The sequence below is a fragment of the Tasmannia lanceolata genome, unplaced genomic scaffold (assembly GCF_043159265.1).
Source record: "Tasmannia lanceolata isolate RefF3 unplaced genomic scaffold, GAP_Taslan_0.1 ptg000020l, whole genome shotgun sequence".
Taxonomy (NCBI): domain Eukaryota; kingdom Viridiplantae; phylum Streptophyta; class Magnoliopsida; order Canellales; family Winteraceae; genus Tasmannia; species Tasmannia lanceolata.
In genome coordinates, this window is record NW_027518697.1 from 20828632 (window position 1) to 20854845 (window position 26214).

The 26214-nt window shown below is 38.7% G+C and overlaps 1 protein-coding gene across 6 annotated transcripts in view; it reads right to left on the reverse strand.

The window, feature by feature from the left end:
* EMB2757 (Transducin/WD40 repeat-like superfamily protein) overlaps positions 1–26214 on the reverse strand; it is a 41958-nt gene that overhangs the window by 11350 nt on the left and 4394 nt on the right. For all 6 annotated transcript variants that reach the window (XR_013237336.1, XR_013237334.1, XR_013237337.1 and 3 more), the window contains exons 7-10: positions 26106–26199; positions 24590–24656; positions 12458–12540; positions 12203–12294 (exon numbers count right to left, since the gene is read on the reverse strand). Coding sequence is in view for 2 of the 6 variants with exons in the window: in XM_077363730.1 (XP_077219845.1) it covers positions 12203–12294; positions 12458–12540; positions 24590–24656; positions 26106–26199 (336 nt within the window). In the remaining 4 variants the exon portion in view is untranslated. The remainder of the gene's footprint in view (positions 1–12202; positions 12295–12457; positions 12541–24589; positions 24657–26105; positions 26200–26214) is intronic.

Here is a 26214-nt window from a genome sequence, read left to right on the forward strand (position 1 = left end):
ACTCCATTTAATTATGATAAGTATATGTGAGATTATTTGAAACAGATGGATCACCAAACCATTAATGCTGTAGTTTATCTACTCAAACAAGATCTTCTTATGCATGCGAAAAGGGATTATAAAACATATTTGAGAATTCTATGGTGCATTATTCATAATATAGAATGAATGGTCTTTGAGGGGTCCTGGCAGTTAACATTTATCTAGAGTCGTAAATGTCGATGTTCATTGACATTCATATAAGTCTGGGACTAGAATTTGAGAACATTTGTGCACTAAATTTGCATTGCAGAGTTTTTTTTGCAGAAAAAACTCAGACATGTTCTTGCTGTCCAAATACAGTTCCAGACTTGTAATCTCGATTTTCATCGCATTAAGAAACATTGTGGCAAAGGAAGCAAGGTTTTAAATTTCAGTTTCGGGGGTAATTTCGGTCCTCACCGAAACCGAAATTTTAGCCAAAATCCCGAAATTCGGTAGACGCGCTCGAAATGTCATTTTCTAGGGGTAATTTCGGCTGAAATTTTGTAAAGGAATAAAAAATTTAATATTTTATTAGGAATTTCGCTGAAATTTCGACCAAATTTCGGCAATTTCGGTTTCGGTCCTCACCGAAATCTGAAATTTCGGATTTCGGCCGAAATTTAAAACCTTGAAAGGAAGAGAGAAAGAGATAAATTCGGGGGAAATTGGATCTCTCTTTGGAAAATTCCAAGCAGATAAAAGTCCCTCTCTTACCATTCAAAAAAAAAGTTCCTCTCTTTGCAGTTACTCCTAATTCCATAACTACAGTACTACATCTCCTCAACTGAAGAAGAAAAAATCATTTAAATACAATACAACTCCTTAAATAGGCTCCCACTAACCAACTTACTCTCTAGGCCAACAGCTTGCCACATGGCGGCCTCTAACTAGTAGCATGTGTAATTAACTCTCTCTCTCTCTCTAGATCCATAACATGAAATTCAACCAATTGTGTCTTTAAACTGGTGTCTCTTGGTGGCAACGAATAAGATAAACATATGTACGAATTGCAAGAATACACATGTCAGTGTGGAGGAATGAACCTATCAAATAGGACTGAACACCCTTGGAATACCTCTTACTACGAACCATATCTATATTCTTTGAAGAAAACTCAAAAGCTAGAAAATATTGCTCTCTTAGAGGGAAGTAAATATGGATGATGATGTAATCCATGGTAATTTTCTTATTAATCTTCAAAATAATTGCAGCAAAGATCATTTAGGAGGACTATATACCTGTTTCAAAATGCTTTCTTTACTAAAGAACTTGGAGGGATCCCATCAAAGCCTATCTAGACTTCCAAAAAACAACAACTCTTCCTTGCTATCCATATAATCATAACTACGAACAAAATATTATCTATAAAATGTATCAAAATATTGAAAACCAAAACACACTCATAGTAAAGACTTGACGAGCATTTATAAATTTATATATGTGCAATGCATGAGTATCTACTTTGGAATCTAAAGGTTTTAGACTGAGTAGGACTAAGACAGAATATATGGAATGCAACTTTAGTAATGTAAGGAGGCGGGACGATGATGTAGTAAATATGACTCGACAGGAGGTACCTAAGAGGGATATCTTTAGCTATCTTCGTTCATTTCTACATAAGGAAGGAGAGATTGAAGAGGATGTTAACCATAGAATAAAAGCAGGTTGCTTGAAGTGGAAGCTTGCTTCAGGAGTTCTATGCAACCGCAAAATCCCTACCAAGTTGGAGGGAAAGTTTTATAAGACAATTGTGAGGCCAGCCATGTTGTACGACTCAAAATGTAGGGCCACCAAGAAGCAGCATGTGCATAAGATGAGTGTAGCGGAGATGCGAATGCTTAGATGGATGTGCCACCACACAAGGCTAGATAGAATTAAAAATGAAGACATTCGTAAAAAGGTGGGGGTGGCTCCAATTGAGGAAAAGATGAGAGAGCACCGCTTAAGATGGTTTGGACATATCCAGCGTAGGCCTTTGGATGCTCCGGTGAGAAGAGGCGACTCGTGCCAAATTGATGGAGTAAAAAGAGGTAGGGGCAGACCGAAAACAACTTGGGTAGAAACATTGAGGAAAGACTTGATTACTAGGAACATAACAGAGAACTTGACCTTGGATAGGATAGAATGAAAGAAAATGATCCACGTAGAAGAACCGAACTAGAACCAGGATTAGAGCCGGGTAGATTCCTTCTACCTTCTTCAGGAATTTTTTCTAAAGGATTCATTTAGCCGACCCCAACTAGTTTCGGACAAAGGCTTTGTTGAGTTGAGTTGAGTTGAGTTGAGTTGATAATGCATGAGTATGAACAGACACAAACCGTTGTGAAGAAGGGAAAGAAAGTACAACTTAAAAGAAGCAATCCATTGATTGTAAGGTCAAAAGTGGAACACTTTGACCATAAATATGATGTCGTCGGTGGGTTCCATCCGCTTTGGATTGCATAGTTTTTTGGGGGTTTTGGAAATTGTTAGAGTTGAAGATGGAACACACACATATCTTATGGAGAAAGGAGGAGAAGATATGGGAGAGAATGAGAAGAGACGAAAGAACGAAGAAAAGAAAGGAAATTGTGAAGAGTAAATCCTTCAATCTCATGCCTCATAATCTTTTATATGCATTAAGCTTCAAAAGATACATAATGTGACATTAGGGCCATCCAATGATGAACCCTATCAAATTAAAGAAAATAAACTTAAGCAATGGTGGCAAACAATCGTTCAGACTTGGTAAACGTTGTCACGGCAGCTGTAGTAGGACAAAGGACTTATTGCGATGCCCACGGACCAATTTAGAATATCAAGTAAAATCGGTAGGTCAACCCATGTCCCATGCCACTCAGACCGCAGGCTATGAGAGGCTCCAACCTTCAAACGTAAAGCACACCTAAAGAGTTTCTCCAAAACATAAATATGATGGGACCTACACTAACGGAACTCTAACCCACGCAGCCCGCCTGCCCGCCCGCGCGGCACACACATTTTATAGATAATATTTTATAGATAAACTAGTATTTTTCCATCCAAGAGAATCATACGTACTTAAAAGACGGTTCTTTTACATTATTTTGTTAGTGAAATAATGATGAAGGAATCTTCCGAAAAGCTATTTTCTTCAACAACTTGCAGTTCTAGGCATGTAACCTTCTTAGGTGTGATGCTTATCTATAGGAGTGAAGCCTAGAACATACTCAAGTGATTTTAGTATATCTATCTCTTGTGGGTCTATGATTAAGGTATGCCTTTCCTGCAATTTTTTGTCTATTTCCTGTCATTGAATCTGTGTTTCCTTGCCCTAAATCTTTCTTTTTCTTCTCCCTTTCCCTCATTTCATCCGATCTTCATTGTGTCATTTCCCTTCATCTAATGTTGCTAAAACCCTAGTCTAGATCCTATGCCCCTGCCTTGTTCAAACCCGAACATCCATTCTGCCAAACCTTGGTGCTCTTGATTCACAGTCCTAAGCTTGAACATTTTCAATCCCTTTCCTCAACCTTCGGGCCTCTATGAATATCCTATCACAGCCTCTAGATCCATCCAATTTTTTTTTTTTGAAAATAGTCTTTTATTAATCCAGAAAGGATAGGATGAAAGCATCCCCAAGGCAGGGAACAATCATATATCATCCATCCAATACATCGCCCAATAAAAAGAAGGGCGGCCCATTGCACGCAGCCAATACATCGCCCAATAATGAAAAAATTACAAAATTTTCCCAAAACATTCCCCATATGGTTTTACAGTGTGAACGCATACTTCCTCCAGCATTACTCCTTGTTTTGCCAATGCGTCTGCCATTTTGTTAGCTGACCGCCTCCTATGTTCGACCTTCGGGCAAATAAGGCGAACCAGATCCCTCACTTCCGCAATATAGTTCTGAAGGCGCCATGGTCCATTAGAAGATTCTGTGGCCCAAGCAATTGCATTTGAAGAATCCCCTTACACAAGTAGTTGGTTGTAATTAGATGCGGCAAACCATTTCAGCCCAAATAGAAGAGCTCTAATCTGAGCCTTATTTGCGTCGCATGTTCCCACCGGCCCCGAATAAGACATCACAATCCTCCCGCAGTTGTCCCGGATCACGCCTCCGAAACCCGCCCTACTCGGGTTACCTATTGAGCTGCCATCAAAATTGAGTTTCATCCAACCCTCCGGTGGTGCTTCCCATTTTGGAGTTTTCTTCTCGACTATTTTTCTTTCCCATATAACCGCATTCCAATTCCGTAGTATGTCGCCTATTCCATACATTACACCTGTAATGGTTTTTACCCACGGTATTAGTTCAATCTTCACTTCAAGGTTAAGCAGTTCCCAAGTCTTTTCCTTTTCGCCAAAAAACCTATTGTTTCGCCCCTTCCATACATTCCATATGATGACCTAAGGAAGTAGTTTCCACATTACTTGCCCTATGTCACCGAACGCGCATTCCCAGTCCAATTCAGTAACACTCTTAGGATTGATTTTGGAAAGACCCATGCCACGCCAAACAATTTCAATGTCCCTGTCCAGAGCCGAAAAGATAGAGGGTGGTGGAGAAGAAGATGATCAAGTGTCTCCTCTTCTCGTCTAAAGAGGACAGACCAGCTTGGCATCTGCATTTTTTTTCGCTTAAGATGATCGCATGTGTTGATGCTCCAGTGGACAACTGTCGAAGAGAAAGCCGTGACGTGCGAAGGAGCGATCGATTTCCAGATGCCAGCACGCCTAGAGGCTTTCTTTGCACCATTATTGAGTCGAGAAAAATGGATTAGTGGAAAACTAACCATTGGATTCAGGAGTCCATATTCTTTGGTCAAGCTCAAACAGTGAACAATACTGAGAATTAAGTACCTGAAGGAGCGACGCAAGTGAGACAATTTCTTCATCTTTTAAGTTTCTACGAAGTTGAATGTCCCAAAAAATTCCTCTGCCTTCCTTGTTCCTTACCATATATTCTGACACCATGGATGATATTTGCCGCCAATTTGAACAAGCCTGGAAATGTTTTTTTCTAGCGGCACCTTGCCAACCCAAAAATCCTTCCAGAATCATACTTCATTTCCCATCCCCACATGAAACCTCACTAATGACTCGAATTCTTCTTTTGATGAGCAAATCGAACGCCATGCAGCGGACCCCTTATCAGCACCCAGACTCCTTATATTCCATTTACCGCACTGCCTTCCGTATTTTTCTCCTATAATTGAATGCCAAAAAGCCTCTTTTTCATCACCAAATCATCACAGCCACTTCCCCAATAGGGATTTATTATGCAGCCTCAATTTCCGTATCCTGCCACATTTCTTCAATTTGGATACCTTTTTCCAATTCATCATATGCTTGAGCCTCCCTCCTGTTACCCCCATCTACTTCCCATAGGAAATCTCTCTGTAGTTTTCAATCCTCTGGGCCACCTTAGCGGGAATTTTGAATAGTGACATTGTAACGACCCGGATTTGGGGCAAAATTTTGACATAATTTTTTTAAAATCTCAAAATCCAAATCGTTACCCCAAAAAGAGAAACAACAAACTAACCAATTTTATCCCATGAGGGAAAATCCACAAAATAAAGTAAAATAAAATGAATAATTCTTATTTCATTATGAAATTAATGATCTATTACATTATTAAAAACCAACTACTAAAAATGCCCATGAATTAAAATGAAGCTGTAACTGCAACTCACTAAAACGCCAGGTCTAATAATAGCTTGACACTCTAGGCCAACTTCTCCGATCCCATGAGATTTATTATGTGTATTTCTACGCGACAGAAGCTCCATCACCATCACTTAGAGGACCTGTGGGTGGTAATGGAGTCAACAACAAGCTGAACAAGAACCCCTAGTGGCTCACATAATAAGAGCCACTAAATGAGTTTTGCATTAAAAAATCATTTCTTATGATTAAAGGGTTAGTATAAGTAAAACAACTATTCATTAAAATAAAGGTAGAAAAGAACTAGAAGTAAAAATATAAATAGAGATAGAAACTAAAAGTGCAAAGAAGAATGCATGAGACTGCCCCAAGACCGTATGGCATTTCAATCCCCCTTTCATTCATGTTCTTTTTTCTTTTATTTCTCATTTCATGGCATTTATATGCCCGCCGTTGATCTTGACCATCAAGGCCCCCACCCATATTTGGATGCGGCCTAGGTAGGATTTTCTCGGTCATCCTGTCTACCAGGTCCACCTAAATGCATCACCAGCCCGAGGTCGTACTCTTTCAGTCGGGGTGGCTTTTGGCATCTCGCCTAAGGTTGGCTCCAAGGGGGGTCTCTATGGGCCTCCCTCCCATAGTATCCTACATATGAATGCATGATTTTTACACGTACCTTTTTCCCTCTTTGTCATGAGGGGGTTTTTCTTTTACTTTCTTCTGCATGGTTAGTATTGCCACCATATTTTCAACAATTTATTAAAACAAAGCTTCCTAACCATTTTAATCGTTTAGAAAGGAATCTAATCATACGAAATACAATCATAATGACAAGACCATTTATGTGACCGTTACCATGAAAGCCACTATCACTTGCCTGAATTATTTTGAGTGCAAAAAGGCGATTCATCGGCTTCCAATTCCAACTTTGACCTCTTCCGCTTCTTGCTTGTCACCTCCTCTCCCGAGTAGGGAGGGGTTTGTTCTTTTCCTCTAGCCACAAATACAGAATTTCCTCCTTTTATCTTGTGTGATTCCCTTTTAAAACTAGGCCGTCTATTAACTCTCTTATATTGTTACACAGCAGGTGCGGGAGGAGAATCACTTATTTCTATAATGGTAGGTTCCTTCTTTGCTGCCTCGGCTTTGGCCCACAGAAAATGCCGAAATTATGGTTTGATGATAGATTTCCTCGTGCGTGAGTTTCGTATGCGAGATTCAATTACCATGGATTGTTGAATGTGAAAAGAGAATGCGAAAGTCTAAGTGTATGGCAGAAAACGATCCTTTTTTTATACTTATTTGTTCTCCCTCATGTTGTCACTTCTCTAACTTACTCCTAAATCATTCCTTTTGTTCTAAAAGTCCCTTTTTCAATCTAATATGATATCTAAGGTTAAAATTTTATATAACTTATCAATCTAACCTATTTACTCAAGTTTGAAAATAATATATCCCTAGAAATGTTGGGATAACATATATACACCTATGAAAATTTATCTTTATCTTCTATAGGCACACAACTGTTGGGAATCAAGGTGTCCATGAAAATCCTTTCATTTAATTCATATTTGCAGAAGTATTGGAATCATACATATATAAAATTTATATCATTTGTAACATAGTGTAGATAGGGCCGGCGAGATTACTAGTTTGGAATAATCACAAATCATTTGGTCTTTAGGGTACATATAACTGACAAATAATTGGCTAGACATATGAAACCATTGTTCTATTCTAACACATAGAACTTATAATTAAAAGGAGAAACGCATAAAATCATTTGATAAATTCTTTATATATTACTGACATTAAAATCATTTGATTTAATCCCTATTAATGGAACAGACAAATAATGGAGGAGAATACATGGAAATTAATTGATTATTCCGATGTATAGAACTATTACAAAAATCATTTGATTTATTACATATGTAAAGAACTGAAAATTAATGGAGAAAAATACAAGAAAATCACGGATTTAATATAATGCATTAGACTCACAAACATTATTTATTCATTCATTCTATATATAGAACTAACAGTTAATGGAGAAAAATACACAAAAATCATTGATTTAATCTAATACATAGATTTGACATAAATCCTTGATTTGTTCATTACCTAAGAAGCACGGGTACTCTCCGGAGGCCCACGTACCCGTGTCGGGTGCGTATCGGGTGCGAGTGCTCTTGGGTACTCTTCGGGTGCGTACCGGATATGCAGCCGCCAGCCAGGTTTGTGTATGTATCGGGTGCGCACCCGGTTCAAATTAAATTGAAAATTACATATTTACAATAGAGGGGCTGTCCTAATTAACAAAAGGGGGGGGGGGGGTGAATATATCAAAATATCTATATATATATATATATATATATATATATATATTATATATTATACCGTAATTAAAATCCTAACAACTTAGAAGTAATATTAGATTTTTGTAATGCTATTGTTATTTGATTGTTCTCCAATTAAATTGTGTGAATTCTTTAAAAAATATTTAACTTTTTTATTTTTATAATATACAATAAAAAATAAAAAAAAAAATATATATATATATATATATATATATATATATTATATTCAACGTACCCCCAACGTACCCGTATCCTTTTTTTTTTAAATCACGTATCCACATACCAGTATCGTGTCGTACTCGCACCCCGTACCCGTATCCGTGCTTCATTGTTCATTACAGACAAGGTTTTAAATTTCGCCTGAGAGGACTGAAATCGAAACGTTCCGAAACCGAAATTTCCGAAATTTACCAAATTTCGGCCGAAATTTTGAGAATTTCGGCGAAATATTTGATAAAATATTAATTTTTTATTCCTTTACCGAATTTCGACTGAAATTTCGGTTTCGGAGAGGGCCGAAATTATAGCCGAAACCGAAATTTAAAACCTTGATTACATATAGAACGGACAAAATCATAAATAGATATTTTGATATTTATCTGATCTAGGCTAAGCGTATAGAACTGGCAAGAATTAAAAAAAATCGCATTACAAAATCATTTGATTCCAACGAACTTGAAATATAAGTATTGGAAAAATTTTAGACACTTAGGGTTATATACATTCGAAAATTCACAATATACACACACAGATACACACACACACACATTCAATCTATATGTATCAATAGAACTGACGAACATTATTTAAAGGGACTGACAATAACATTGGCTGCATACGCATAGATTAGGTGTATGCATAGATTAGGTTTGATGAGAGTCACGAAATATATGTATCACATGAGAGAACTGACGAAATAATTGAAGACTCACACATACTGACCTCTATATATTTATAAGACTCATAAAGAAAACCATTAGATTAGGTCTTTATAAAGACTGATACAGGGAACCATTAAATCTGATTTTTGTATGCCTATAAGGACTGATTTAGAAAACCATTAGATTGAACCTATACCTAGAAAACAAGAGGTCTAGGGCACTTACTTGTGCAACTCGAAAGGTTGAAGGGGGTCAAAAGAATCTCCTTCTCCTATCTTCTCCTCTTTTCTCTTCTCCTACTCTCTCTTCCTCTCTCTCACTCTCATTATCTCTCTCGGTTAGGGCGAAAACTCACGTGCACGGTGAGTTTTAAAAACTCACAGCCAGGCGAGATGCCAAAAGCCACCCCGACTGAGAGCGTACAACCTCGGACTGATGATGCATTCAGGTGGACTTGATAGACAGGATGACCGAGGAGATCTTACCTAGGCTGCACCCAAATATGGGTGGGGGCCTTGATGGTCAAGATCAACGGCGGGCATATAAATACCATGAAGTGAGAAACAAAGGAAAAGGAAAATGAATAAAAGGGGGATTGAAATGCCGTATGGTCTTGGGGTTGTCTCATGCATTTTTCTTTCGCATGCATTCATCTTTACATTTTTAGTTTCTATCTCTATCTCTATTCATATTTATACTTCCAGTTCTATTTCTACCTTTATTTTAATGAATAGTTGTTTTGCTTATACTAACTCTTTAATCATAAGAAACAATTTTATAATGCAAATCTCATTTAGTGGCTCTTATTATGCGAGCCACTAAGGGATCTTGTACAGCTTGTTGCTGACTCCGTTACCACCCACAGGTCCACTAGGTGATGCGATGGAGCTTCTGTCAGGCAGAAATACACATAATAATGTCATGGGATTGCGGAAGTTGGCAGAGTGTTGAGCTATTATTATACCTGGCTTTTAGTGAGTTGTAGTTACAGCTTCATTTTAATGCCCATGAATTTTTAATAATTGGTTTTTAATAATGTAATAGACCATTAATTTCATCATGGAATAAGAATTATTCATTTTATTTTACTTTATTTTGTGGATTTTCTCTCATGAGATAAAATTGGTTAGTTTGTTATTTCCCTTTTTGGGGTAACGATTCGGATTTTGGGATTTTAAAAAAAAATTATGTTAAAATTTTGCCCCAATTCCGATCGTTGAGACATGAAATACACCGGCATGTTAGCCAACGTCGCCTTGATTAGTGTGATTCTTCCCCGAAATTTATTTCCTTTTAACCCCTCAATTTGAACCCCATTCCTTTTCTCATTCCATTGCTTAGAACCAGTTTTGACCAAAACCCATTCATACGAACTGAACCCTTTCGTAGCCTCTTCGCCTTTTTTCTACACCAGCTACATTTGATATCAGATTCACTTTTTCTTTAATGCAACCAATGTTACAAAACGCGGATGCAGGTTAGTTAAAATGCATTCAAAGCAAATCCTAGTCAACTCGGCACGACGCAGTCGAGTACTCGGAGTACTTGGTTGACGCGGTCATAACTTGGGAGTGGCAAAATGTGGACTTGGACAAGAAAATGACCAAGGTAACAGGGAGTCCACGATGAAAAGGGGGAGTTTTGAAACTATGGCTGCAACAATTAGAATGTCATCAAAATATCTCATAGTACATTTTTTTCTCATGATTCACAACATTGTTTTACATGCTAGGACAAAGAATATTTAGATAGACTACAATTTCATATGTGAGAAGGTAAAGGATGATGAAATATATCCAAGCTACATCTCAATTAGAGAGAAAGTTGCAGAAGTCTTGACAAAAGGCCTCAGGGCTGATAAACATCAATATTTGATCTACAAGATAAAGTGATAACCATGTTCCATACAAGACTTTATCTTGAGGGGTGAAATAGTTGAATTGTATAACTAGGGGCAATTTGGTCATTCCACTTGATTTATTACTACCAATCAAGGTTTTAAATTTCGGTTTCGATACCAGTTTCGGACCCCACCAAAAACAAAATTTTGGCCGAAATCCGGCGAAACAAGAAAAACAGTATTTTATTTGATACAAAATTTCGGTAATTTCGGTCGAAATATTAAAATAATTAAAAAAACAGGTGTTTTGGTAAAATATTAAAATAATTAAAAAAACAGTTTTTTTGGGTGAAATTTCGGGGGAAAAAGAAATTTCGACCGAAATAACATACCATTTTGGGTAAATAGCGATTTCGGTGTCGGTCTCCACCGAAATCCGAAATTTCGGATTTCGGTCGAAATTTAAAACCATGCGACCAATGCATTCCCCATTTTTTGAAATTAATGAACCTAGAACTAAGACTTTAGACTCCATGTTTCGCTCCTCTTCACTTTTCTATTTTTTTGGTTCATCCCCTTCATTTATTTTTTACACGCGCAAGATATATTGCTGGGCAAATTCTATTTCCGATGCTAACCTGATCTCTTTATCTATTAAAAGGTAAAATTTGATCTCTTGGTTCTTTCTTTCTTTTTCTTACCTATACTTGAGCTACTGTGTGGAGGATTACTCTAGTTTTTCTCTTCGTCGTACTTTCATGCAAAAGAACATAGTTGTACCTAATAGTCAAGGTACAATCATTGGACTTCCATTTCTTGTCTATAGAAACACCTCAAATGCTCATCAATCAAATCCATAGACTGTCTTCAAACACATGCTCAAAACCATGATGAAAATAAAAGGTATAAGAAATATGGTAATCTGGAAATATCGAATCATATTTTGCTATAGATAAATAGAAAATAATTGGAAGGAGATAAAACCAACAATTATCTACGAAAACAATTATTTACTCGAAGCATGATCGCAATTAACTGTACACGACACTCAAGGGAAGGATGTCCTCATGAATAGATTTGTACATGACCTGCTTTACTATCATTACAATAAACACTGGGGAATGATATCCCCCCCCCCCCCCCCCCCTCTGACGGATAAAATCCCCTCTTTGATGTTTTCCGTGAGAATGGTTCACTGCTTGAGGATAAATTCGCCCCCTTTAACGTTTTTCCTTACCTTTTAAAGTTAACAGATAACGTTAAAGTGGGGGATTTTATCCGTCAGGGGGGAGGGATATCATTTCCCTAAACAATAACTATAAATCCTTTTCTCCAAGCGGCATAGATGATACAGAGACGGGATTCCATTGTCAACTGGAAAGAGAAGTGGTGGCCAGTTAAAATTAAAGCAATTACAAATAGCTACTAATAACTAAAATTATGTGTATTTTATGCTTTACCGTCTGAAGATCCAGGGTGAATAGCACAATTTTGTGGTCTGCAGCTCCAGATATACCCCCAGTGCATGACTCATCAACTGTTAAGCTTAAAACTGTACACACAAGAAGCAATTTGTATAACATTCTTATAAAGAAAGTTTTTTTTTTTTTAAATGGTTGAGGAACAAAGGACAAACAATGTTGACTGATTCATTTACAACATCAGTAAATCCTACAGAAAAGTTTGACATAGATTCCGGATGTAGGATATCTAACCTGGCTCTGAATGAAATTTTACAGAAGATATTGGGATCACTGGGTTCCGTATATCCCACCAAACCATGCTTCCATCTTCATAACTGATACATTAGAACAGAGTATAAGGAAGATTGACTCTTGAAATATATCTATTAATTATAAGCTTTGCTACTTAAATCCTAAACAAACAAATAAAAAAATCGTAAAAAAGAGCACCACAAAAAACTATATAACTTAATACTTTATGCCACAAAGAAAACATTCTGTGCATTCAAGGGTGTGTACGCATTGGGAGCAATCAACATGAAGATGGTAAACATGCATACAGACGGGCATGGGACCTGGTTATGATTCTTGGATGACGAGGGGTCGCCATGTCTTTTCACTGACTAGTAAAAGGTTTTAGACAAGCCACATCAGTATTTCTAATGAGTCTCAACCAAGTTTTTTTTTTTTTTTTTTTTTTTGAAATAGCAAGTCTCAACCAAGTATTAAATATTTCGAATCAGTATTTCTCATAAGTCTCAACCAAGTATTAAATATTCCAAATCAGTATGGTAGCAGCCTATGGACAAAAAGGAATTGGACAATTGTGAATTTTTTTCCTTTTATGTGTGCATGGTCCAAATAAAGGAGTAATATTTATTGTGTACCACATATTTTTATAAAATTTTCATTTTATTTATAATTGTTAACATATTTTGTCGAACAATATTTATGTTATGATCATTTTTATGTAGTTAAATGTTTCTAGGGTGTTGGTGAGTGCCAGCTTGTCTATGTCCACTTACTACTAGAAATATAAGTATAGAAACATAGAGACAACAAAAGATTTGAACATTATATGTAACACACTAACACAAGTTACTCAAGGTCAAGGTACACTTGGACTAAGATTACAGTACTACACACAACATTAAAAGATGGAATATTTAAAACTTGTGCTAGTCAGTTATTCAAAACTTGTGTTATAATAATACAATAATACGAGTCTATTACCCCAATATCAGAAAAAAGGAATAAGAGGACTGAAAACTATTATCATCACAATCATTATTGTCCATAGCCTTGAGGTTAGGGATGATGGAGGAACTAATATAAGGCTCTGGACCAAGATATTGCGACAGTTGGTTTAGGTCATCATAGTTTGCTAAAAAGTCGCAGGACAAAAACTTCACTGCATAGCACAAAATACTTACAGAAAATTACCCTAACTAAAACAATTTCAATCATAAGCAAAAAAAATTTCAATATCTGAAAAATAAATTCGGGCACCAACAATTGCTCAAAAACTCTTTCAACTTAAAACTATTTAACAATAATCTTGGGAAGCCAGAGAGCATTATATTGTGCACATGAGATTACATACTGCCTCTAAAAAGTCTTACAATCACATGACATCATAGAATCAGGTGATGAGTCGAACATGAAAACTTTCCCACAACATTACATTAGTGTTAGTGTATGTATGTGAGCATATGTGCGCACATACACTTGTGAGGGTATTCTTGTCTATTTATGTAACACTATAGGCTCACATATAAATATAATGTTTTTGTGGGTATGTGAGAACACAGACACATACACATATTCTCTCTCTCTCTCTCTCTCTCTCTCTCTCTCTCTCTCTCTCTCTCTCTCTCTCTCTCTCTCATATCATCTACTTCTTCTCTTTTTTATACCTTTGAATGTAACATGGTATCAGAGCCCTAGGGTTCTTCCGTTCTCATCTCTTTTTTCTTCCCCCACTTTCTCTTTCTTTTTCTTCCAAACTTCAAAAAAAAAAAAAAAGACTATATGTGAACAATACCGCGTGAACAGTACAGCATGAATAGTGCCGTGTGAACAGTGTCGCGGTTGAAGATCAAAAGTTTCCACCGTGAAGGTGAAGATAAAAAAATTCTTCTTTATCCTTATCTTCTAGCCTTTTCCCAAATCCTAAAAACCCAAACTTGAAAACCCAGAAACTCAATAATCCTATGCACACCACCTAGAAACCAAAAAAATAAATAAAATCCTAGCCCTGTTCGCAGCCCGAAAAACCTAGCCGCATTGCCCATACCTATTCGAACCCTCTTTTCTATACAAAACAGTCCCTAAAATCAATTTGTTGATGGTCTAAAGAGGTACTCTTCACTCTCTCTTATATGGTGGTTGGTTCCGGGCATATTGTTGATGATTATTCCATGTTGTTGGTATGCATTTGTTGTGTTGTTATCCCGTTCCACACCGGAACTGTGTATTGATGTTTGAGATAGTTTTTGTGGATGATTTCATTAGTGATCAGTAATTGCTTTGAAGGCCATCAATTTTTTATGCCTTTTGTGGTTGTTTTGTTATTGGATTTGGTGGCTTTTGTGGTGATCTGTTGGTGGTGGATTTTATTCGGGCAGGTTTCGTGCGTTCTTGCGTTCTGGAGGTGGGTTTTGATGTGACCAACAGTGACTTCTTATTGGTGATTCTCATTTTTTGGTGGTTTGTGAATGATATGCGTGGATTTATCTGAGTGCTTCTTGGGTATAATTGTTTGTGTGCTTCTTAGCTTCTGTGAGTCACGATGAGTACGTTCTCCAATTCTACTGTTGTTTGTGGCCCTTCTGTGGGTCCCTTCCATGTTACTTCTATGACTTCCATCAAGCTTGATGGATCGAACTACGCTGCATGGAGTCAGTCTGTTAAGCTTTATCTCCATGGACAGGGTAAGTTAAATTATATCCTTGCGGATCCATCTCCAACTAAGGACTCCTCCTATGACAAGTGGAGTCAAGAGGATGTCCCCCTTCAATCATTATTGTGCCAGAGTATTGAGCTTAAGATTGTGAGTCACATTTTGTTCTTGAGATCTTCGCAAGCTTTTTGGTTACGTGCAAAGACCTGTTACTCAGGAACCAATAATCTTACAATGATTTGTGACGTTTACACAGACCTCCTCAATTCAAAAAGGAGGGAGCGATCTGTTTCTGAGTACTATTCAGAGTTTGTCGGATTGTGTCAGCAGTTGGATTCTTACTTTCCATCCTCTACAAACCCTGCTTTGTTGACCAAGCAGAAAGAGGAGTTACAGGTTGTTCAGTTCCTGAATGGCCTCAGCAGAGAGTGTGTTCCTATCCGTCAGCTGATTGTGGGAGAGGGCAGTCTACCATCACTTGACCAGGATTCCTCTCATGTTTAGAGGGCACTTCGTATTGATGCCCCTGGTGATACTGGCGGTGAGCGGTCTGCTCTAGCAGTGCAGTCTGATTATGGTCGTGGCACACGTGGCGGTCGTGGCCATGGTCGCCGTGTTTCTGGTCATGGTTTTGGCTGTGGTTCAGGGAGAGGCAGTAGTACTAGTGGCCGTGGATCCCGCTACTGCACTCACTGTGATATTGAGGGTCACACTATTGATTTCTGCTATGACTAGCATTCGGAGTTACAACCCACACGAGCAGCACATCAGATTACCTAGACTTTTACAGATACCTCCACTTCTACTGCACCTCCAGCTGACATGATGGTTGTCTTCTGTTCCGAGTACGAGTCTCTACTGTGCTCACAGGAGAAAGGGAAACAAGCCACTACTACTTTGGCCACGGAAGGTAGTCACCCATCTTGATAGCGGCATTCTTCATTCCTTTCAACCTGCCTCTGCATCATCATCTGTTACCTTGACTAATGGAGCAATGTCCCCCGTTACTGGCACTGGGGATACCTCTCTTAGTACTAGCATAAATCTTTCTTCTGTCTTGTGTGTTCCAAGTTTGCTTTGTAGTTTGTTTTCAGTTAGTCAACTTACTCGTTCTCTTCACTGCTCCATGACATTTTTTCCTTTTTATTGTGTCTTTCAGGATCTTGCGACTTGGAGGAGGATTGGCTAGGGCCATGAGGCAGATGGTCTTTACTATTTCGATCGTGAGGCGCCTCAGAGAGCATTGCAAACTTCTAGAGACTCTTTTCTTTGACACTGTCGTCTTGGTCATCCTCCAATAGATCATCTTCAGCATTCGTCGATTATGTCATTGTCAGTTAGTCATTTTCATTGCGAGTCATGTCAGTTTGGAAAGCACCATCGCGTGCCTTTCTTGTCCAGGTCTATCAGTCGAGTATCGAGTCCATTTGAGTTAGTACATTCAGATGTTTGGGGTCCTTGTCGAACTCCATATATATATTTGGTTATAAGTATTTTCTTGTATTTATTGATGATTATTCACGCATGTCTTAGTTATATTTAATAAAAGATCGTTCGAAGGTATTTACTGTGTTTTGTTCTTTTTATGCGGAAATATCAACTCAGTACTCATGTTCTATTAAATGCTTATGAACTGATAATGCAAGTGAATATTTTTCTACTTCTAATGGTTCTCAGCAGTTTCTGTCTAGTCATGGCATTATTGACCAATCTTCTTATGCTCACACCTCTCAGCAAAATGGTGTTGCTGAGAGGAAGCTTCGTTATCTTGTTGATATGGCACGCACCCTTCTATTTCAAATGAATGTACCAAAGACATATTGGGTTGATGTTATCCTTACCCTTCTATTGTCCTAGGGAATCGCTCACCCTTCTCAGTTTTACACCTAAAACCCTCAGGAAATCCATTTCCATTACCCCGTGTCTTTGGTAGTACATGCTTTGTTCATAATCTTGCCCCTGATCTGGAAAAGTTAGATCCCCGTACCATTAAGTGTGTTTTTCTTGGCTACTCGAGAACTCATAAGGGCTATCACTGTTATAGCCCTCAACTTCGTCGTGTGCGTGTAACGGCAAACGTCACCTTTTTGAGGATGTTCCTTATTTCACAGGTTCTGTTGTACCTCCCAGGGTGGATCCACCTCTTCCTTTACCTGTACATGTTCCAGCCACTGCGTCTCATCCTCCAACAACGAAGGATTACTCTCGGTGTCCTCGACAGATCATTCAGCCCACGCATACCGATGGCATTTCATGTGAGCCTCCTCCTCTTCAGTCGGCTGGATCTGCCCCTGTACCTTAGGTATTTCATTCTAACGCTTCTATATCCTCACGTACGCATTCTCGCATTGTGGCTCACTTCACTACTGATGTAGTTTCTTATGATAAAATCTCACCCAATCATTGTTCTTTTTTTACTTCTGTTTCGATCTCCCGTACCGTTGCAGAGGCCTTAGCACACCCTAGTCGGCGTGCTGCTTTGGATGCAAAGATGGGGGGCCCTTCATACTAATAACACTTGGGAGTTGGTGTCCTTTCCCCTGGGGCTTGTGTTGTGGGTTGCAAATGGGTATTTACTGTGAAATATCTCCCAGATGGGAAGGTGAAACGGGTGAAAGCTCGGTTCGTTGCAAAGGGGTATACGCAAACTTATGGGATTGATTATACAGATACTTTTTCTCCAGTGGCAAAGATTCCCTCTATCAGATTCTGCTATCTCTTGCCGTCAACATGTCCAGCCTCTTTTCCAGTTAGATGTTAAAAATGCTTTCTCGCATGGTGATCTGCAAGAAGAAGTTTATATGGAGCAACCTCCTGGTGATCTGCAAGAAGAGGTTTATATGGAGCAACCTCCTGGTGATCTGCAAGAAGAGGTTTATATGGAGCAACCTCCTGGGTATGTCACTCAGGGGAAGATGAAACATGCTGTCTGTCGCCTACATAAGGCCTTATATGGCCTTAAGCAGTCTCCTCGTGCGTGGCTTGGGCGGTTTAGCGAGGCTGTAGTACAAATTGGGATGAAACAATATGTTATGGATCACTCAGTGTTCAACAAGCAGTCTAAAGGTCGCATATTTCTAACTGTATATGTTGATGATATTATTATTACTGGAAAGTCTGGAAGCGATAGTGGTGGCATATAGAGGCCGAAGGATTTTCTTCAGAAAGAGTTTTGCACTAAGGACCTTCGTCGCTAGCGATACTTCCTTGGCATAGAGGTGGCCTATTCACATCAAGGATTGTCTCTATCTCAAAGGAAATATCTCAAAGGAAATATACATTGGATATATTGGAAGAAATATGTCTTCTAGGAGCAAAGGCGGCTAAGATTCCTATGGATCCAAACGTCAAGCTTTCTCCTGATCAGGGGGAGCTACTGGATGACCCGAGTAGATACAGATGTCTGGTGGGCAAGTTGATCTATCTCACTGTGACTCGTCCTGACATCTATTATGTTATTAGTGTAGTTAGTCGTTTTATGAGTGCTCCCAGAACATCTCAGTGATCTGTACTTACACAGGTTGTGAAGCATTTGAAGAAAGCTCTTGGTAAAGGACTGTTCTATAGAAAACATCGTCACATGAGAATTGAAGAGTATTCTGATGCAGATTGGCCAGGATCTCCTACAGACAGAATGTTGACTAGTTTCATGGAAAAGCAAGAAGCAAGAGGTGGTTTTTAGATCAAGTGCAGATGCAGAGTATAGGGCTATGGCATATACCGGGTGTGAGTTGATATGGTTGAGGTTGTTTATGTCAGAGATTGGACTGCCACACTCGTCACCTGCTACTCTTCATTGTGACAATAAGTCCGCTATCCACATAGCGTCGAATCCTATCTTGCATGAGAAGACAAAGCATATCGAGGTGGATTGTCATTTCATTCGTCATAGAATCCAAACAGGGGAGATCTCCACGATTTTCACAAGGACGAATGATCAGATTGCAGATATGTTCACCAAGCCCTTGAGCAGGATAAGGTTAAATGAGTTATGTAACAAGGTTAAATGAGTTATGTAACAAGCTGGGAATGTATGATATATACACTCCAGCTTGAGGGGGAGTGTTAGTGTATGTATGTGCGCATATGTGCGTATTCTTGTCTATTTATGTAACCCTATAGTCTCACATATAAATATAATATTTTCATGGGTCTATGAGAACACACATAGACACACACGTATTCTCCCCATCTCTCTCTCTCTCTCTCTCTCTCTCTCTCTCTCTCTCTCTCTCTCTCTCTCTCTCTCTCTGTGTGAATATACCCCATCTCTCTCTCGTTTCATCTTCTTCTCTTCTTCATACCTTCGAATGTAATAATCAGAATACTTAAGACGCACTAATCATGATAATAAATAGGGGTGGTTATTCGGTTTAAACCAAACCGAATAGACCGAAATTATCCGAAACCGAACCGAATAAAAATTTTGTTATTCGGTTATAACCGAATAACCGAATTGTGGGAGAAAAAGAGGGAAAAAATCAAAATCTCGGCTTGGATCGGAGGGCTAGGATCATCTGATCGAAAAGATTTTTTGAGCACAACCTAATTAAGTTTGTGATCAATCAAATGGACGGTTTTGATCATCCTACGGAGTGCACATATAGCACTTTTTTTTGGAAAAAAATGGTTTTCATCCATAATTTCGGTTATTCGGTAAACCAAATTTTTTTTTGAGAAAACCGAAACCGAATAACCGAATTTCCAAAAAAAAAACACCGAAACCGAACCGAAAAGAAAAAAACCGAACCGAACCAACCAATTCGGTTCGGTTCGGTTATTCGGTTTTAACCGAATAATAATGCTCACCCCTAATAATAAACTCGCCAATCCACATGTCCTGACATGTAAACTAGTACAAGCAGTAACGCCATCTATAAACAAATGAAAGAAAATAGTAGAGCAAGGAATACAAAAATGCACAAATACAAAACTAGTACTAGCAGTAACGTCATCTTAAACAAATGAAGAAAATAGTAGAGCAAAGAATACAAAAATGCCCAAAAAATAGGATGGTGTGGCGGCAGGAGGAGTGGTATTGCCCATCTTGCGGTTATTGCAACTTTAAATGGAGAAGCAAATGTCGATGGTGTCAGAAGCAAGGAAGAGGAAAAGAAAATAATAAGAAGGTAGGAAGAAACACAGCGACACCATGGAGGCGACAAGCGGACTGGTATTGTTCATCCTGCAGTTACCTAAATTTTAAATGGGGGGTAGGTGTCGATGGTGCCACCCGGATAAAGAGCGATGCTTCTCTTCTCCCAGTAAACCCTCGAATCTTGTGGATTCGGGAACCGTGGGCAAGGAAGGAGGGTGTTGGCCTGATTCCGGACTAATTACCCCTTTGGTAGAAGGACTCCCGTCCTTATCCATTTCGGGCCCGGAGGTGATTACGAGATCTAATATCCTAAATGCATGTTTGATAGGAAAAATGAGAGATTCATCTGGTTCCATCCAGGATCTTTGGATTTGGGCGAAAAGTTGTTGGGACATCCATGTTTGATAAGAAGTTTTATTCATGTTTGAATCAGTGGAAATGGCCTCTGGAGTTTTGGCTAAGAAAGATGAGGCCTACGGAAGTACCCTACTCTCCCTCTCCACCTGGAATCACGAATACGTACAGGGTTCAGAGGCGCATTGGGTCAACATATATGGCATCCCACTGCAAGTTTGGGCTACCTCAACAGTTGAAGCCTTGGGAAATCTCTTCGGACCTGTTTTAGAAGTGAGAATGGAAGGCAACCACAAGCAATGTACGTGCTTCGTATCGGTTAAAATCTTTGCACCAAGATGGAAATTGAACCTCCCTTCTGTCAATGTATGGATTTCTGGTCGCTGTTATTCTGTGGGGCTCCAAATTCAGGAGGCTAGGGATGATTACCTGGAAACCAACCCGGTCCAGAATCCCGCCCTTCCCGTGGCACCTCTCCCTCTGCCAAGAGTTTTGGAGATTCCGGCTAGATTACCGATGGATCAAACTTCTATAGGCCCGGATCCTATCCAAAAACCCCAGTGTAGGAGATCCTTTGGCCTGTTGGAGTCTGGCACCCAGAATTCACATGTCAAACTCCCTGGAACTTGGGCGAGAAAAATGCGGGGCGCCACTCCCAAAAATATGCCTCCTCCACCATCCCTTACTGGCAGATCGGGCCTGGCAGGGAGTATTCTCAGGCATAAAAAAGGTGTTTTTTGTCTTCCCTAGTATCGAGGTTTGCCACCTAAGACCTTTTCCGCCTTTGGGTGAAGATCTGAGTCTTCCTCTATCCTCTGACATGGTTGAGACAGGTGGTGTGTGGTTCTGTCTTCTATCAGAAACAAGGAAGAAAAAAGGGAAATTGCCTTGACGTGTGAAATCTTCATGCTTTGGGATTATAGTTCAAATCTTTTCAGGTAGACTAACAGGTCTTTTGATGAGACGGCTTGATTAATTTATTCGGCTACTTTCTTTGGTACTTGGGTCAGAAGGAGTGGCGGCCACACTAGAATTTAATGATATCAGATACACCCATAATGAGGTTTTTGGGGGCATGGATGGACACTTGGCTTCTGGCTCCTAGCCAGGGTCTTTGGGAAGCGGTTATGAAGTGAATGGATAAAAGGTATACGTTCGTTCGTCCTTTGGCATTCTTAGCAAAAAACAGAGAAAGAGAAAGAAAAAATATAAAAAACAAAAAGAAAATAAAAACGCTAGCACTCGAAATGGAAAACCCGGATCAATCCCAATCTCAATCTAGGAAGAGGACTCTTGATGCCGTAGAACTGGAAGAATTGCTAAGTAGACTCCAGGCCTTGGTATATCGTGAAGACGAGGCCTCTAAAGCAAAGCCAACACCAAGAGAGAAAATTCAATCCTTCCTTAAGAGTCAATAGAAACTATTTAAGGAGGCAGCTGCCGATCGTCCAGCGACTTTCTTTGCCCTCACAGGTACTCATAATGTAAAAGAAACCCATTCTCTGATGCATAAGCACCCTTCAAATTTCTGGAGGATGAAAAAAGAGAAAGGCTTCTTCGGTGGGAAGAATATAAGGCGTCAGGGATAAAGAGGGTGAAAGAGTTGATTAGTCGGAAAATGAATTCTGGTGAAAAGACCTCGCCTGAGGAATCTGTTGTCACTGAGATTGAGTAGCACTTCTTAGAACTGGAAAAATGTTCATATTAAAAAACAAGGTCTGTCACTTTTTGGTGGGGTAGTGAGGACTTATAATCTTCTAATGAATTATAAGTAATAGGTTTTTTGGATGCATCTTCGAGGTAATGATAGAGGTAGTCGGAATGTTTTGCTGTGATGGGTGTTGGTTGGATATGGTTGGTCAAACTCTCCTGCGACTTTTTGTTAGACCCAACCTTGGTTTGGTGTGGGAAATCGGGCCTCAGATTTTTATATCTTTTTTTCTCTCTTATTTTCTGGTTTAGGGGTCGTCCTGTCCAGCTTTCTTTGATACTGTGTAATATCTAGTGGGACTCCTGGTCCCCAATGTAATTATTTTAGTATCAATGAAAATTTGTCATCTTTCAAAAAAAAAATGCCCAAATATTTATCACTTTACTAATCATGAGGATGCCCAATACAAAGATAAACAGGGCCCATAATGCCTAAAAAGATGATAAAAAGATAATAATTAAAGGGAAAAAATCTTGTTCAGACTACATTCCAACAGGAACAGGCATGGGAATAACGATTGCTCAGACTACCTTCCAACAGGAACGGGCATGTGAATAACAACAGTGGATTTTACTGCTTCTAGTAAAACAGCTGAGGAGATTGGAAGGAGCTATGGCACTGAACGAAAGTAACCAAAGGGAAATATGTGTGCAGGAATATTGGACAAGAATCTGGATAAAGTGATAAACCTATGGGAAAAGGTTGAGTTTGTTCCTCTTGGCTCTTATAAGAAAGCTTTTCACTACCATCCATTAAAAAGGGTACGAGAAGGTTTAGAAAGGTTTCTTATTTTAATGGTTGAGGATTTAGAGGGGTGATAGCCCTATGGTGCCTAGGTACATGTCTCTGTGTGTGTATTTATGATGGGTAGAACAAAAGTATGACTTTGGAAAGGTATATAAGAAAACCGTCGAGTGGTGCCCAGTCAATTGGACCCCACATGGGCTAGCTTCAATTATGAAACTCAGCACTCATCCAATGTGGTGAGTTACATCCACAACAAGGCTGAATCCTTCCAGAGTCCAGACCAAGAATTGGGGAATTTGGATCATTTGGAATCCATCATTGCGCCCCCTATCTATTAGTTATAGTTTATAGGGGGGGTTAGAAGAATTTGGATCATATAGGATCCTTTGTATCACCACTATCTTTTAGATATTGTATCTAGGGATAGGGTTGGTGCTTTGTACTATCGATTGTAATATCTTTTTATCTTAATACACCGGTAGGGGGCCTGCCCGACCCCAGCTTACCTACCAAAAAAAAGTACTAGGAATCCTAGCACTATTAGGAAGTCCAGTTAGATTAGGAATGGATTACAATTGGATAGCGATTGTCTGCAACAAGGTTAGCAAGTGGGATTGGGAGTCCAAACCCTACTCCAATGCCATTTTTGTTGGGATGCTCCATGCCTATAAATTGTGTAGTTTATGGCCAAATTGCTAAGATGGGCTTAAAGAAAAAGAGTTTGTTACAGTTTTGGCAGGGGTGGAATGCCTCTTATGCTTGAAGTTTGATGCTTAGTTGACTTAAGTGGGAAACCTAGATCAAAAGGAGGGATTCCTTTGGTTTGCTAAGGGGTGGGAAGCCCTAAGCTAAGGTGTCAGGAAGAGAAGGAAAGTTAGGATTTTTATGGATAAGGTTTCTTTGGACACAGAAATTGAATAAGACAGACATAGATAATGTAATCATTCAAGGAGTCATCTTCAAAAAAGAATTCCAGGGCATTGACGCAATTAGAGAAGAGATTATAAGAGAATGCAGAGAAGGGATGAGTGGAAAAAAGGCAGTTGATAAGGTGGTAACCACTTGCTAAGTATGTCACCTTGTATTTTTGCAGTCTACCCCTCTCTGTGATTTTGCAGATCTTTTGTATCATTTTGCTCGTTCATGAACTTTGTTAATTATTAAGGAAAAAAGGTTTCAAGATCTGCCAATGGATTAAAATGGACGTATAGTTCACTGTACCCACAAACAATCTATGAAAAATTGGTTTTCTATTACTGTTATCTGAAATAGACTTTAGAAGAAATGGTGTGTTTTCTCACTACAAATCCCATGGGCATTAAAAGTATGTTGAGCAAGCACCAAAATGTGTCTTACAGTGTTTGCCACAACAGATTTCATAAAATAATATTTAGGGATTTGCTAGGCTGTTGCATGTGAGAGCTGCTCTCACATGCAACAGCCCATCCGCGAAATGCCCTTTGCGATGGACGCTAGCAAATCCCTAATATTTAATTATTTATGCATGTGCAGAAACATAGTGTAGGTTTGAAGGACATTGAATTGAAATAGCTAAGGAGAAAAAGAACAAACCCAGCCAAAACGTTAAGGAATCCACGTGAGTCAGGTAGTAAAAATGCTTGAACAGCCATACACATCCCTGCAATGCCAGCTTAAGACATGTCACTCACGCAAGGGAAGGAAATTATTTCGAAAAGAGTATGAAAAGGGTAAGAATAAACTGGCTTACAAAATCCTGAAAACACGATTTTGTAAAAATAAGAACAAGATGAGAAACAATTTTGAGACAATAATAGGTCTGTTCTGGTAGCAAAAATAATTGACGCCGTGAGTACATTAAAAATTCTAGCCATCAACAATTTAGATAGATTTTAAAATTTACATTTCCTATCTATATAAGCGAGTGCAGTTGTAAAGTTTGGGTCATTGACATAATTGACTAAACCATGACACATGTAATAGACCTCCATGAACATCTTCCCTATTTATTTATTTTTAGCAATCAGAATAACAAACTGTTTTTCAGGCATCTAAATGTTTGATATATTCTATTAGTGTATTTATTCAATCATTTATTGTTTTTTCATCTCTACTTAAGGAATTGAGATCATTTTAAAGCATAATGTACAGGTTGAGTCACTAGTTTTTCAGCAGTGGTTTTCTGGATAGTCTGACTACATTGACCTTGGATGTTCGTGTTATACCATAGCAATACATACGCACTTATATAAACAGTACATACATTCTATAATTTTTAATTAATAATTCATAAGTTACAGCAGCTTAAAAGAAAAGAAACATCTTGTTAGAGACCAAAACTCAGAATTATAGTTCAATTGAAATATATAACACATTACATGTATTATGTACAATATTGTATATTTACAATGAACATAACAGGTTCCTACAATACAATGGACTTAAAATACAAATTGAACAATATACCATACATGATGCAGGACGATCAAAGGTTGAACTAGTATTTCGCTCTGATACCAAATTTGATTCAGGACGATCGAAAGGAAGACTAATACTTCGCTCTGATATCAAATTTGATGCAGGATGATCGAAGGTTGAACTATTATTTCACTCTGATATCAAATTTGATGCAGGATGATCGGAGGTTGAACTAATATTTCGCTCTCATACCAAATTTTATGCAGGCCAATTGAAAGGAAGACTAATACTTCGCTCTCATACCAAATTTTATGCAGGCCAATTGAAAGGAAGACTAATACTTCGCTCTAATACTAAATCTGATACGGGACGATCTAGCTCTGATCCCAAATTTGAACGTACAAAATCTCACAAGGTCTCAAAACACTGGCAATATGCCTATGAGAAAGATTCTTGACCTCATGGAGAGTTTTTGGGTAGGTTTAGAGGTGTGTAGACACAAGCCGGAAAGTTGCAGGTTTATGCGGGATGGTGTAGACTGTTGTGGTAGAGAATGAGTAAATTAGATGGCTCGGAAAGAAAACAAGACCATGGATGTGTTTGTATAATAAATAACCAATATAGAAATGATGACAAAACACTGGGAAACTATCTTACAACCCAACAACTGGTATAAGCATTACAAATGTACCTCTTGGCTTGGTAGAATGTTCCATTGAGCTTCCATTGCAAATCTGTGGCAAGCATATTAACTTTTCCGCAGTATTAAGATCCCAAATCTCAACCTGTCACAAATCAAA